This window comes from Gobio gobio (assembly GCF_949357685.1).
Source record: "Gobio gobio genome assembly, chromosome: 24".
Classification (NCBI taxonomy): Eukaryota; Metazoa; Chordata; class Actinopteri; order Cypriniformes; family Gobionidae; genus Gobio; species Gobio gobio.
Genome location: NC_137120.1, coordinates 7,601,953 through 7,618,592, shown reverse-complemented (window position 1 = coordinate 7,618,592; position 16,640 = coordinate 7,601,953). Strand labels below are relative to the sequence as shown.

The 16,640-nt window shown below is 40.2% G+C and overlaps 1 protein-coding gene across 1 annotated transcript in view; it reads left to right on the top strand.

Annotated features, from left to right (window-relative positions):
• LOC307120437 (uncharacterized protein) overlaps positions 1-11,667 on the top strand; it is a 33,569-nt gene extending 21,902 nt beyond the window's left edge. The window contains exons 6-8 of the mRNA XM_079807469.1: positions 471-785; positions 4,311-4,616; positions 9,073-11,667. Of these exons, the coding sequence (XP_079663595.1) occupies positions 471-785; positions 4,311-4,616; positions 9,073-9,161 (710 nt within the window). The 3' untranslated portion in view covers positions 9,162-11,667. The remainder of the gene's footprint in view (positions 1-470; positions 786-4,310; positions 4,617-9,072) is intronic.
• Positions 11,668-16,640: the final 4,973 nt, after the last annotated feature.

Sequence of the window (16,640 nt, the reverse complement as noted above, 5' to 3'; positions counted from 1 at the left end):
ATACAAGCTGTACACTCACTACTTTACATTGTAGCAGTGTGTAATTTCTTCAGTGTTGTCCCATGAAAAGATATAATAAAATATTTACAAAAATGTGAGGGGTCTACTCACTTTAGTGAGATACTGTATATGTGTTTGTGTGTGTGTACTTTATGACTATTATGTTGTCTTCTGGGGCACAAAAGTTTTCCCATTCTGTCGAAACTGGTAACATGGTCTTAACTGGTCTCCCAGCTGGTCTGTGGGCTGGTTTTAGTCAATTCGGCCACTTTTGGGCTGTTCAGGCTGGAAGACCACTTTTAACAAGCTTAGGCCATCTTGTGGCGCGAGTGTGAATGAGTTTTAGTGTTTAGAGGATTGAATGATCAATCACAGTGTAGGCGGGAAATTTGGAACGAATGGCCAGTGCTGATTTTGCCAATTTTTGTTCTAATGTCTGCATTTCTTGTTTCCGTGTGCTGCCGATTCAGATGCTGTGACGCGACTATCATTGATTAAAGGAGATGATATCACTCTAACCACTGATGCTGAACTACAGAGAGATGATCAGATCCTGTGGAAGTTTGGAGATGAAAACACTCCTATGGCTGAAATCAAAGGAGGGACCACAGAAAACTCCACATCTGATGGTCTTGATTGGAGATTCATAGGCAGACTGAAGCTGGATCATTGGACTGGATCTCTGACCATCACAAACGCCAGAACAACAGACTCTGGAATTTATGAACTGAAGATCAGTGGAAGTGGAAAAAACTCATTCAAGAGATTTTGTGTTTCTGTCTTTGGTGAGTAACTCAAATCTCTCAATGTAATAGTTAATCATTTAAATGAAATGACTCGCAGAATAATCGTGTGAATTCAAATAGTTATCCTTGACAGTAACTGTTTTTTGTTAATTCAGTGATGCTGTGAAACGCACAGTGCTGTTTTATTGACATCTGAACAGTGAAACATTCAACAGTTTGCGGTCACATTTAAAAGTCCCATATTGTCAAAACTGAAATTTCCTGGCTTTTTTCATGATAACTCAGGTCTAGGGGCTATGTAACTACCATATATGTTTCAAAACAGTCAAATGCACACAGCCTGCATAAAGTAGCTGTGCCTTTTCACGAGCCGTTGTGACTTCTTTAAAAATGTGACGTCAGAACTACTCCGCCTTTATTCACCACCCTGAGCACTGCCCACCGGCCCACCCTCCTTTTGCCAAACCTCCAAACAACATTGTGTCCATGCCATTGCTGAGCAACAACAACACGTAAACTACATCATTGCACAGGCTTCCGAACAACATTAATATAAGAGACCAGAGTCTAATGTTTGTTTATTCTGAAATACCACAGCCATTTGGTTCGACCTTAAAGGTCCCATGGCATGAAATTTTCATTTTATGAGGTTTTTCAACATTAATCTGAGTTCCCCTAGCCTGAATATTGTCCCCAAGTGGATAGAAATGTTGATCGGTGTAAACCCGAGTTCTGGCTGTCTCTCTCTACCTTTGAGAAAATGACAGGCCAGACGAGCCAATCCTGAAGTCTCCTGGTTTGACGTCCAAGCAGGAACGGTTACCTCCCTTTCCTCCACCCAGAGAATCTGGCACGCCCATGCAAACGCTCGCGAGATCATGGGCTGTGAACGAGTGAACACTGGCAGTTTCTCAGTGTTTGGATGTACAAATGAAAACAGAAGTCTTTTTTCAGTTCCTTCTGATCTGTGATCAGTGATTTCTTATGTGTAGCTAATTATTTATTATTCGTGCACACACTGCGGCTTCTCTCTCTCCCGACAGAACGGTGTCTTCTTGTTTTCTATCTTGTGAGTCAGTGTTTTTGTACGTCCTCGTCGCGTCTATCTGTTCTAAAATGTGCATACAGTCATGAGTTTCTGCTCAACATCGGCCTCACACACGCCGAAGCTCGGGCTGCATTGGCCGGTGGCCTTCAACATCCCCGACCCCCAGTACTGCATCTGGCCCACAGCGGAGGCACCAAACGCGGCGTGACATTAAGCAGAAGGGGGGTAAGAGTGAGCATATTCGGGCTAGCCAGCCTAGCCCCACAATAAACTGGATTACATTCGATTACTGCTGTTGTGTCTTTGTTTGCGCTGTGTACTCAACGCGCGTCACTGACGCTTTTATTTTATTTTTAAAATAATGCTATTATCAACACTTACTTTTAACTCGTTCATCTCGACAGCTGTAATGGTACTTTGCATGTGTTACAAAGTTGGTAATAATGATGAAGACGGACTCGGTGTGACTGGGACTCGTGTTTATTCAGAACTCTCAGATACAAACACAATAAACTCGCGCTGACTGACAGCGCTCTCATAACTCAGTAGTTACTATAAATAACTTTGTTAGCAATCGCTGAGCTCCGTCTCTGGTACATTAGTGATGTCCGGTTCGCGAACGATCTTTCTTTTGAACCAGTTCTTTTTAGTGAACCGAATCAGTTCACCAAATCGGACTGAATCGTTCTAAAGGGTTCGCGTCTCCAGTCAGCGCTGATCCATAATTTACTAAAGTTACTAACTTTCTGACATGAGTGACAGTCCCTCCGACTAGAAATAGACTAATAACCTGAAGTATATGCTGTAACTACAACAGTTCAGACATGCTGAGAACTGATGTGAAGTGAACTCAGGTCCATCCGTCTCTCTGGCAGCAGCTCGTGCCTGCTCGTGCCTCGTAGACCTCGTTAAACCACGCCTGAAATCTGATGGCTCTGAAAGGCCTCCATTGGCACAATGCGCGGTTCACTCTCAAGACCCTTAAAAGGTACTAAAGACGTCGTTACAAAGTCCATCTCACTACAGTGGTTCTAAAATAACTTTATGAATCGGCGAGAATAGTTTTTGTGCGCAAAAAAACCCTAAATAACGACTTATATAGTGATGACGATTTCAAAACACGGCCTCATGAAGCTTCGAAGCGTTATGAATCAGTGAGTCGAATCAGCAGTTTGGATTGCCAAATTTCAGCAGTTTGGCGGTTAGACACGCGATCCGAATCATGATTCGACTCACTGATTCATAACGCTTCGAAGCTACATGAGGCCGTTTTTTGAAATCGTCATCACTATATAAGGCGTTATTTAGGTTTTTTTTGCGCACAAAAACTATTCTCGCCAATTCATAAAGTTATTGTAGAACCACTGTAGTGAGATGGACTTTGTAACGACGTCTTTAGTGTCTTTTAAGGGTCTTGAGAGTGTAAAGTGCATTGTGCCAATAGAGGCCTTTCAGAGCCAGCAGATTTCAACTAAAATATCGTCATTTGTGTTCCGAAGACGAACGGAGGTCTTACGGGTGTCGAACGACATGAGGGTAAGTAATTAATGACAGAATTTTCATTTTTGGGTGAACTAACCCTTTAACCGTCTGTACTGCACAATGCCGTTTTTTCAAAGAAGCTACTTATCAAAGATGCTGCAGTCCCTACATTGTTGGGTCCGACCTCAAATCCGCAAGCCTTAAGTAAACTTCTCACACATTTTATGTTACATTATCGAGCCAGCATAATCTGAAATTATAGTTTTGAAATGGTTATGCAACGCTAACGTGTTGATAACGTGTTCCTTATCCTAACAAAAAATAAAAAATTGAATTCATTACCATTCTGAAACATCCTGTTGTAAGCACGTTTAAGGAGGTTGTTGGTTGTCTTCAGTCGTCGCCGATTCGGGGTCTGAGTTCGGCTCAAACATGTAAGGCCGGACAACATTTCCCTCAGCAGTGACCATCATAACCGGTGTTTCTATTTACCTTACATGAGTATCACCAAGCCACAGCAGGATACAGCATACATGACCCTAGTTACCTGTGGTTGGCCTGGCCATGCGTCACTCAGAAAACAACAGGCCAATCAGAAGAGAGGCTCATGAATATGAATTAGACATGCCAAAATTGACCTGTTCTTAGCAGAGCTCCTGAGAGAGGAGCTGTAAAAATATATTGAGATGGTTTTTGGTACTTATACCTCAAAACTATATTCTTAAGGACATCAAAACCTCAAATAAAACTCCAGAAAGTGTACAATATGTGACCTTTAATACTTTCCCCCCATCCACGCTCTGTGATTGTTTTCATATAGAAAGCTGATGAGATCTCACGTTTGGTCTTGTTTTTTGGCCTTCCTCTTTGATTTGGTTCAATTATAGCTTATATAAGCAGCATTCAGCACAATTATTGAAAAAAAAAAAGCTGTATATAAAGGTACAGTTTGATTTCAGCTGTACTGGGCATTGATTCAGGATCTCCGGTGCCAGTCTGGACTAAACCTTCTGTATTTTCTGTTTCTGTGACAGAGTCAATGACAGTGATGGAGGGAGAATCCGTCACACTCAACACTGATGCAAAAATACAGACGGATGAAGTGATCCAATGGATGTTTGGAGACAAAGACACTTGCATAGCTGAAACCAAAGGAGGGACCAGAAAGACCACTACAGATCATGGTCCTGATGAGCAATTCAGAGACAGACTGAAGCTGGATCCTCAGACTGGATCTCTGTCCATCGCAAACATCACAATGAGACAGACTGGACTGTATAAACTACAGATCATAAGAAGTGGAAAAACATCAGTCAAGTTTTTCAATGTTTCTCTCTCTGGTGAGTAACTCATATATTCCAGTGTAATAATGACCTTATTTTAGATCAAAACTGTGAAAACTTAGATCAGGGTTGCACGGTCCCGTTCCTGAAAATCTAGCTTTCTGCGTAGTTCAGTTTCAGCCCTAATCAAATACACTCTTGTTTGTTATTATCAAAATCGCTCCCTATACTCTTAAATAGGGCATTGTTTGAGGGGACAGCCATTTGTAGTGGTGTCCGAAACCATAGTGGACGTTATTGAGTGCACTCATTCTATCCCACATTGTACCGCAATAACAAGTGTACAGCTGATGTACACACAATGGCTGTCCGACTTCACGCACTCGTTTTCATTCAATCCTTCAAGTGAGCTGTATTAGTGGACTAACGTAGGGGATAGGGAATGAGGGTTTAGGGGGCGATTTCAGATTCAGCCATAGATCTCTAGGGCCCAGTTGTTTAAAAGAAATGTAATCATGATTTTAGCCCAGATTTTCACTCACCGACAGTCTTGTTCACATGAGAGGCAATCGTGTAGTGTGAACTATCAAAGACTAGCTGTGTCTCATTTCGAAAGGCTGCATCCTCCGGAGGTCGCATTTGAAGGCTGCATGCGTCTGAAGGCTGTCTCATTTCAAAAAAGTAAGTAGGACACTCCGAATGCTACCTTCAAATGCGCCCTTCTTTTCAGGAATTCGGAGTGTGCATGAGATGTATCCTTCGTTGCTGCAGATAACCCACAATTCTTTGCGTCGCCATTAACAACCGTCATGTTTTTTAAATATTATTTGAAAAAATGGCGCCGCCGGCAGATATACATGCAAGCGAAGATGTGGTGTTTAAACTTAAGTAGTTTAAAGCTTGTTTTTGTTTTTAAGCTGTATATATACCTCAAATAGATAGTTGTGGTAAACAGGATTAAAAGTGTTGTGATTTTTTTTTTAAACGTTTAGAACAGTACTTTGCTGTCAAGGCAAAACATTTCATAGTCATTTTCAAGTTATAAATAATTTTCATTCATATAACTGGTGTGAGAGCGCAACTCCACGGTAAACGTGTTGGCATAGCAACGTGATACTTCCTGCCTGTGTGTCCTACGGAGGACGTCTCGTTTTATTCTGATTAAGGACTCTCCGTATACCGCATCCTTCATAGGATGTGTCCTCCAGAGGATGCAGCCTTCAAAATTAAATGAAATGAGACACAGCTACTGTCACAATTCACAAGTGTGAGTGCCCGTGGTTACCACCAGAGGGCACTCCACCCTGGACTGTCACTCCATCACAAACTACATTTCCCATGTCTCATTACCCTGTTTACCTCACCCTATATAAACCTGGTTATCTCAGGCATTCTTTGCAAAGTCTTGTTTAGTGTTACACTGCATTTCTGAGCGGTTTCCCTGGTTTCATGTCTGTCGGTTTCCCGGATTACCCTTTTGCCTCTGTCCCCTGCTTTGATTGTTTGTTTGGACAGCCCACCTGTGTTTTGACCTTGCCTGTATTGCTGACTACGGTAGTGGATTACCCTTTCATTAAAGCTGCATTCGGATCCTCAGCCTTCTGTCTCAGACCAGTACGTTTCAAAGACGCAACCTGAGAGAAATGCTGATGCCTCGCTGATAGGGGTGTGAATCGTCACTCGTCTCACGATTCAATTCTATTACGATTATTATGGCAATTCGACATAATATCACTATTACTGCTAGGGCTGCAACAACTAGTCGATCAAATCTATAATAATCGATAATAAAAATCATTGACAACGATTCTCATTCCGATTGTCATTTCTCATGGAGTGGAAACAGAGTGAGCTGATTCAGAAAAGGTACGTAATCCAAGTGCCCAAAATATGAGGATTGTTTATTTTAAGCTTCAAGCGAATGCATTAACATTTAACATACACTGTCATGCACTTTGACAGATGTGTGTGTGTCCCTCATGTCATTCCAAACCCGTAATCTTCAGAACACAAATTAAGATATTTCTGATTAAATCGAGAGCTCTCTGACCCCTCCATAGACAGCAATTTAATGAACACTTTCAAGGCCCAGTAAGGTAGTAAAGACATTGTTAAAATAGTCCATGTGACTCCAGTGGTTCAGACTTAATGTTATGAAGGCACAAGAATAATTCCATGTTTTTTTGCCACAAAATTAAGTTTCATTATGTAGGGGCAACACATAGGCCCTGTCCCAAATGGCACCCTAAACCCTCACGGTCTTCCTCTGAGTCTGCACTTTCACGACGTAATGCCGCTTTGACTGCCGGGAAAAAGTCCCAGAAGTGCGCATCGAGGGTGCATATCGACCTCAAAGGGGGCGCTTGCGAGCACCCTTCCGAGACCTAAAATGACAAATGGGACACCCTGCGGTCTCATGGACTTAACGGACACGCGAGTCCACAAGACCGAAAGTGCACATGAAGTGTGCCATTTGGGACAGGGCCATACTCTACTCTCTTTCTCCCGCTCTATATCCCACTCAGACACACACACACTATGGACACACTCACACAGAAACGCGTTGCCGGCGCTGCTCTGACGATTGTATCAGTAAAATAGTAAAACAACTGAAAACCTACATGACATTTCTCAGTAGCGAGGTATAACGGTGCTGTTCCTGAAGCAGATAAACTTACAGTTTCGCTATTAGACGCTGCTGCCGAACACTGAGATGCACAGACCCTGGTAATATATACTATATATTAAAGGGTTAGTTCACCCAAAAATGAAAATTCTGTCATTAATTACTCACCCTCATGTCGTTCGACACCCGTAAGACCTCCGTTCATATTCGGAACACAAATGAAGATATTTTAGTTGAAAGCTGATGCTGAGAAAGGTTTCAGATAGGCCTCCATTGGCATTCAGTACATTTACACTCACAAGACCCATAAAAGGCACTTAAAACATCGTTACAAAGTCCATCTCACCACTGTGACTCTACAATAATCTTACGATGCGACGACAATAGTTTTTGTGCGCAAAAAAAATCAAAATAACACCTTTATCCAACTTGTTCTTGTCTTCCGTGTGTGCCTCCACGACGCATGCGCGAGAATATGACGTAGCGCCAGCGTTCGGGAATCCATTAAAATGCACACTTTAGCCCGATTTTGAGAACTACGCCGAGACCTAAAGCACGATCAATGTAGAATTCAACAGCTTAGATACGCGCGTCTTCCTCTGCTCGTAAACAAATCGCTTCTGGGTCATGTGTCCGAACGCCGGATCTGCGTCATATTCTCGCGCATGCGTCGCGGAGGCACACACGGAAGACAATAACAAGTTGGATAAAGGTGTTATTTTGATTTTCTTTTGCGCACAAAAACTATTGTCGTCGCATCGTAAAATTATTGTAGAGTCACTGTGGTGAGATGGACTTTGTAACGACGTTTTAAGTGCCTTTTATGCGTCTTGGGAGTGTAAATGTACTGAATGCCAATGGAGGCCTATCTGAGGCCTTTCTCAGCCATCAGCTTTCAACTAAAATATCTTAATTTGTGTTCCGAATATGAACGGAGGTCTTACGGGTGTCGAACGACATGAGGGTGAGTAATTAATGACAGAATTTTCATTTTTGGGTGAACTAACCCTTTAATATATTCATATACTATCTCTAAAATTACGTTTTGGAATTAGAAACGGAGGCTTGGGTTTAGATGCGTAAGAAAAGATGCAAAGTCACACCAAAATGCCTGAGCGTGAGCGCAAGGAATTGTGTGGTAGTTTGATGTAAACAAAGCATAGCGGACCGTACGGGGTGTTTGCTCATTTACAATCATTTCTATCGCCAAAGGTGCTTACTCCTTGCTTATTTGAGGGAAATGGAGGAGAAAAATGGCGCAGACTGCAAGAAAAGCTGTTATACCTTTTATTTTACGTTATTTGTATATTTGTTTCATAAACACTGCATCTGTAGGGGCTGCCATTGTTGCTTCGCGGGCTATGTGACGTCAAAACTCGTAACTGGGAGTACATCGATCTAGTACGAGTTCACGGGTGGGAAGTCACGGGTTTGGCTGCCGTTCCAGTGCACTTTCACGGGTAGAAGGTTGGAAAAACACGGGTTACGGGTTGCCTGGAACGCGGCATAACTAACTCAAACAGGCCCGCCCCTTTATTCGACGTATGAATTATTTGAATGAGACGTGTTTGTTCCCAGACGAAAACTCTAGACTATAATGGAAGCGTTTCAGGAAGTTCAGAAACGCTGACTCTGACATAGAGAAGAACTCACGCTGGAGTGACCGAGTGCTTTGCTACTTTGTAGAGCTTTTTCATGCTCATACAGCAACATTACACACTAAAGAAAGATGTAAAAAAGCAGAATATGTCCTCTTTAAACACACTGACTTCAGATGGTTTAGATTTTATATTAATCATATATTTGTGCTGCACATTTCATTGGTCATCCTCCAAACAAAAGCAAAGATTTTCATTAATGTCATCTGTCTCATGTGTTTCCTTTCAGATCCCACTCCACTCGAAAGTACAGAAGAGGGAATGCATTTATTGCTGCCGGTGCCTTTCCCACGGCAAAGACTTATCAGCAACAGTTAAGATTAGGCACAAATCCGGCCTTTTATTATTTAGTGTAATATTGTCATCAGTTACAGGGCCGTTTCTAGCCATTTTGACGCCCTAGGCGAAATCCTTATTATTGGCCATATCTTAAAAAGCAAAATGGTATTACTGGTATTAATTTTAATCCTTATTAATAAATACATAAACACATACCATTTTGGAACTGTAATCTTTATTAACAAATATATACAAATACAATGTGGAAACTACGTATAAAAGCTTGACCAGTCACATGAAAGTAACAAGAATAAATATTGATTCAGTGCGGTCTTTGTTTCTCATTGACGCTTGAACTTCCCCTTTAAATAACGCGACGCTATGCCCTGTACGACACTAGCCTATTAGAACTGAATGAATCGATTCAGCATTCAAAACCATCCGTAAAGATGCATTAAATTCGACAAAGCGGTTTAATAAAAGATGTAATAAATATTGTGAATTATCACATTTTATTATACTATTTTTTTTAATTGGCCGTTAAATTTTTATACGGGACAATTACACACTGGTCCTTTAACAGTGCATTAGCGCAAAAACCCACACCTTTTGGAGGTGCAAGTAAGAGAAGAAAGCTTCATACGTAGAGTCAAAATATAATAATATCATGAAATGCTAAAGTGAGTGTGGTTAGCCTATATCTTGCCTCTATAATACACACCGAGCAATATTACACTATCTGCCCATTTCACAGCGTGATTTCTTGACTGCCACAAATACGGCCCTAACAAAATATAGATTTGTGCACTTTTTATTGTACCTGTTTTTTTAATTGGCCTTTGAATTTAGCTTTATTGTGTGGTTAAAAAAAGCGTTACCTTGCCAAAGCTTTGACCAAGCTCCTTGATCTAATGGTGTTGAGTGCTCCAAATGCAAACTTTACATGCAACATTCAGACAGTAATTGACAGTACACTCTGATCCAATATAGGAATCGTCTGATTGACAGTCCTCTATTCCAGTGTTTCCCAACCTTTTTTCAGTCATGGCACCCTTTGAAAAGGTTCTCCATTTTGTGGCACCCCCTCACATATGTTACGCTAGGGGTGTAACGGTACAGATTGCTCACGGTTCGGTTTCTATCACGGTTTTAGGTTCACGGTTTCGGTACGGTTCAGTATTTGCTATGTTCAGGGAAAAAAGGACTACTGTCAAATAAAAATAAAGAAAATGATAAGAACAAATAATTTAAATACAATCAGCAGCACAAATAAATACTATTGAGCAAAGATACTAATAAAATAAACTATGCTTTTCAGGTTTTTCAGGTACGTCTAACATTAGTTTTCAGGTACAGAAATTGATCAAATGTAAAATAACATTGCATATTTGACTGTATAAATTAAAGATTAATCCTATTAAACTTACAAAAGCAATCCAATCAAGAACAGTGAGTGATGTCCTTGTCTTTTGTTGTTTGACATTAAACAGACAGCAGTAAAGGCTACTGCCCCTTTAAGACCTCATGCTCGGATATGCGTCGTCTTTCTCGACTGTATAAAGTTTACTTAAAGCTACACTATGTAACTTTTCCGTCCACTAGAGGTCGCCTGTTCAAAACAAAGGCATAGTTTGATGACGCCATGTTTGAGCGCAGAATCTTGGGACATGGGCCGGTGGAAAACAGTCAGGATAGGACTCGGGCAGAAATCATGTTGATGGATGCGATTATTAACATTACTGTAGTGAAGCAGAGCAGGACCGAGTGTTGTGGAGCTGAGCAAGGCCGCAGGAGCGATTGAAGAGCGGGACTGTTATTATGGCATAGTCGCCGGCGGGACTTTTATTATGACACGGTTGCCGGCGCCACTTCCTCTTTTCCAGTCATGAGTATGAGGTAACGCAACTCTGTTTATCGTATTAGATATATCTGAGTGTGTTGAAAAGGAAGTTATGACGTTCGCTCTGCGGCTGCTATGACACTTGTTCACAATGCAGTGAGAGTAAAGTGTTTCACTGAATAAAACCGGAAACCGAGGGTAACGTAGATATGACGCAATCGACAGGCGACTCCCTCACACGCATAGCTCACACGTCCCGGTTCCTTGGTTAAAATAGCAATTTCTCACGATTTACAAATAGTTGGAAACATTTGGGATATTCTAAGTACTCAAATGAACAAATATATAACACTGGCCTAGTGGTTTCTGGATATTTTACTGCAAAAATCCTACATAGTTCACCTTTAAGGCATATACAGGCTATGTCAGCTAGAATACTCATCAAGATGGACATGTTGACATACTTTTTGTGTGAGTTTGTCCATTCAAGAGCAAGGCTTGAAAGAGAACTCAATATGCGCGCGCTGTGAGACGTGTGCGCGCTTTCAGATGAGTGCAGAGACAAATTTTTTCATAGCGCGCGACTTCTCATTCGCGTGTTCAGGCACTACACCCAGGTGATGACGGCGAAAATGACTGGTGATATTCGAACATACGGCAGCTCTCGCATGCATTGAACAAAGTTTACAAAGAGAGAATCATTTGAAAAATATGAACAAAAAAATTATTTGAAGGACTTTTACACGGCACCCCTGCTATCGTCAGACGGCACCCCGGTTGGGAAACACTGCTCTATTCCAATAGTGTTAGGGGAACCAGTGGGGGCGGCAATCATATTTCAGAGTGGCCGTGACACCCTTTACACACACCCCTGATATGCGTTCATTGGCGCCCCTTCAGCTGATGGCGCCCTAGGCCAGGGTTTTTCAAACTTTATGATGCCAAGGACCCCCGAATATGATGAACCTTTTATGAGGGACCCCCTTCCTAAAATCCATCTTTATATTTTTATATATGAAAAAACATTTCTACAAATAGTAAGTGTGACATTATAAATACAACATATTGTTTCCAAATTTCCAAAACCTGAAGAAGAATTATTTTAAATAAAAAATGATTTGTATAAGCAACTTTCACAATAAATAAATGTATGTAAGCAGCTTGCGTATTGCGTCAAGAATACTGCCTTACAACCCCAGGGAGCAATATAAAGGGGACTATAGTGAGAAATACTCACTAAAGATACAAAGCAAACATATACAATTCTGGAAACTGTGTATACGGCAAGAGAGGGAGAGAAACATTAAGAAATGAAACAGTTGTGTAGAATTTATCCATTATCTTTTTATTACCTGAAATTTTCTGGGGACCCCTTAGAACCTTCTGGAGGACCCCTGGGGGTCCCCGGACCCCAGTTTGAAAACCCCTGCCCTAGGCGACCGCCTAGTTCACCTATGCCTTAAAACGGCCCTGATCAGTTACAGTGTAATGGATCAACCTGGGGATGGTGTTAACAGAGGACATGTGTATCTCATCAAACACTAATATCATTGTGTTTGTATGAATATTAGACTGCTCTGACATGGCTGCTTCTGTTTCTGTGTATTTGATGTCGTTTAAAGAAAGATTTTCATGCTCTCCTGTCACACTCATATTAACATGGGACATTTGTTTCAATGGATGATTAAGCTTGTCAGCAGATTTAAGTGAAAGTATTTTCACTAGTGTATCATAGATGTAGCTGTAGTGTAGCCTGCTGTCATGTGACAGCATATCTTGGTTTATTTGTCAGAATGTTCCTGTAGCTAAAGCAAACATGGATTGTATAGATGCTTTGACCTTTTATATCCGTCTTGTTAATTGATATGTTGTTTGTAAACAGTTAGGATTTAAGGGATTTTTTTCACTGTCATTTGTTTTACATTTACAGGAATATGTTGTTTTGTGTCTGTTCATATGTAATTTATTTCATTTTAATTTGAGATTTATTGCTTGTACACACATCTGAGACCTGTCTGAGTGTATGCCTATACCCTGGACATAAAGCAGCAATGCCTGTATATTATATATGATTCATAGATTCGTAGATGCTTTTCAGTTTCCATGTTTTATTGGCATGACACACATTATTTATATTATCAAAGCATTTGCAGCATTGCTGCGTACAATTAAAACAGTGCACTAAGAACCATAAAAACATAAATAAAAATAGATACTGGTACAGAATAAAGTGCAAAAAATGAAGAAATTTATATTTTTGCCCACCAGATGGCCACACCATACACCCTATTGAAAATGTTTGAGTAATGAAACATTTATTGGTAAGCATCGGGTGCAGGATATTTTTCAAAGTGGGGGACCAAACTGTAAGCAAAAGCCCAGATAGTGAGATCAGATTTCCAGATATCAGACCACCATCATATATTAAACTTGCCTGATCAATAATAGAATAATATCGATTATTATTACAATACAAACTAACAACTACAATACAAACGGTAAGATTTTTTAAATGTTTTTAAACCAAGGCTGCATTTATTTGATCCAAAATACAGCAAAAAAACTGTTTTCAACATTGATAATAGCTCATTAAATGTTTCATGAGCAGCAAATTTTCATTAGAATGATTTCTGAAGGATCATGTGACACTGAAGACTGGAGTAATGATGATAAATTCAGCTTTGATCAGAGGAATAAATTACACTTTACATTCACATAGAAAACAGTTATTTTACATTTTTATAATATTTCACAATATTACAGTTTTTTGTATTTATAATAACATAAATGCAGCCTTGATGAGCAGAAGAGACTTCTTTTAAAAAAACATTACAAAATCTCACCGTCCAAAAACTTTGACTGGTAGAAAAAAGTACGTGAACCGCACGTGAACAAAATAAAAGAGATCATACAAAATGCATTATTTTTTATTTAGTACTGTCCTGAATAAGATATTTTACATAAATGTTTTAACATATTGTCTACAAGACAAACAAATAGCTGAATTTATTAAAACATGCCCTGTTCAAAAGTTTATGAACAACTGATTCTCAATACTGTGTGTCGTTTGTATTATGTGAAGAATGTTTTAAGTTCACTTAGATTAAAAATTGCTATCTTAAAAGCGTAATAAATGTTGAAATTGATAGCTCTCAATTATACTGTAATGTTGAATGTCTATCAATAAAAAAATCATCATCATAAGGACATCAGTAGCTGGATTAGTAACAGTGATACTGGCCTTCATTCATAAAAAGGTGCCATTATAACAAATATATTAAAATATACAGTCTTTAAGTTGTTTCTACATTCATTTGGTGAGTAACTGTGAAATGATTATTTACAATATAAAAATATTCAAAACTCGTGATTAATTACAGAAAAATGTCTGATGTCTGAACTTTTTTAATCGATTGACAGCACTTATATATATATGCACATATATATATACACATACATATATACACACACACATATATATATACATATATATATATATATATATATATATATATATGCACACACACACACACAGTATGTAGGCTATAGTCAGTCAATCTTGGGAAGGTGAATTCCTGGTTAAGAACACTAGATGGCGCTCTAGTGCAGTGTATGCTGTTTGTAACTTACTTCATGAATAAATTAGACGGTTTAATTTTTTTAAAAAATGTTTTAAAGGGGTCATAGAATGGTACATGCACTTTTACAAGTTGATTATACAGAAATGTGTGTTGGCAGTGCCTGTACACAACCATCCTATAATGATAAAAATACATCCAGTGTTTTTTTTTATCTCCTTATATATTTTCCCCTGTCTCAAATCGAGCCGTCTGACCGTGTGACGTTACACGGTGTACGCCCCTCCTAAGATTGTTGATTGACAGCAGCGTTTCAACACAGACCCGCCCTGAGCGAGCTGTCATCAGTCCGCCATTGTTGATACTCTGGAGCAGAAAGCAGGTTTTGCTAATAAGCTGCTCTTGAAAAAAGGATCGTGTTCCTGCTGCACCTCAGGAAGATCGAAGATGTGAGTGTAACGTTTTATTAACCTTTGTATTAATCTTTGCAAATCGCTTGCACGCTTCACGATGAATGAGGCTAAAGTTTACAGGGTAAGTTACATTACGGCATGCTTTCTGTGTATGACGTTCTCAATATAATTCATAATCCCACGTTTATAATGAACAACGCGTTGTGTTTGTTATTACAAACTGTGTACTCGGGTGATAAAGTTAACGTGGTAACACTACACTAAGCTTACTTTTGTACATGGTTTATAACGGTGTCTGTTACTGATTAAGAAGTAATTTAAAAAAAAAAAATCTTATAACATAACATCAATCTGTCAATGAACTAACACATCAGTAAACACATAGCAACTACGCTACTCTGCCAGTACAAAGATAGATCAAAGTGACATGACGTTAACCAACCATTCAGAAACGTCCTGTTCGAACTTCGATGGGTTCGTCATCTGTTCCTGGTCCGACTCCGGTTCAAAATGATAAGGTTGCTTAGATGTGTCCTCAGAGACTCCCGTTGCCATTATTTCTCGAAAATATACCCTCAAATGTTGTCAAGGCAACACTCCACGTGTGTTGTGGTGTTAGGCTTGTTCGACTTCACCCAGCGATGCGCAGACCGATCGGCGGCTGACTTGAAGCAGTGCATGCCGGTTAGAAATTTTGTCCGGATTGAGGCAGCGCCGACGCCACGTGACAGTGACGTATGTCAACAAAGTGCCGCGAGAGCGATTCGAGAGCAGCCGGCGATTACAGCCGGTGCAGTTTCTCCAGAGCGGCTGCACGAGGCTGCACGGGCTCTGATGACGACACAGCCGTTCCACGATTGGCCAGATTCACCGCATGACAGCGATCACGTGTGTTTCGTGTTTATTCTAAAACCTTCAGCTCCACTAATGCGCACAAATCTGTTTTTTATAACAGTAAAACCTCCTTTCATGTAGTCGCGATGTTATATTGTCATGTTTATCAAAATATAACTGATTAAAAACATAGACCCCACTTCATTGATATTGTAGGCTTATATGTTGAACTTTATTCTTGTAAAAACACACGCTGTATTAAGCGGTGCATAAAGTATTACATGACAATAATGTCTCTGAAACATCTGTGTATTGCCAAATATTGCATTTATTTCACTTCAGCTGATAAAGTGTGCAAACACAGCGCGAGCGTCACCGCGGGAAGCAGAAAGTGTCCGACTTCACGTCTGTGTTTGCAGCTCCTCCCCGCCTGCACGCGGCTACTCTCGCCGGTCAGTTGCATCCAGCCGCAGCCGATGTCGAACACACCTGTTGTGTCGGGTCGAACCGAACGCCCCACAGAGCAGAGGGGGCGGGGTGAGCAAAGCTCATTATCATTTAAAGTCACATACACTGAAATGACTTGCTGAAAACTGAGCTGGTTTTGACCAGGTAAATTGAGTGTTTTCTTACAATACTAATGAGAATTTTTAATTAAAGTATATTACAAACTTTTCATTTAGACACTAAAGAATCATATTAACTTGTACAAAAATGTCATTCTATGACCCCTTTAAAGTGTTAGGCTGTTTTTTGTTAAGTCGTGACGTAAGGAACGCCGTTTCTGGGTCCAAGCCTCAACTCGTTTCACTTGAGAATGCCATCGACGGCCGTTTATGAGCGCTATTTATTC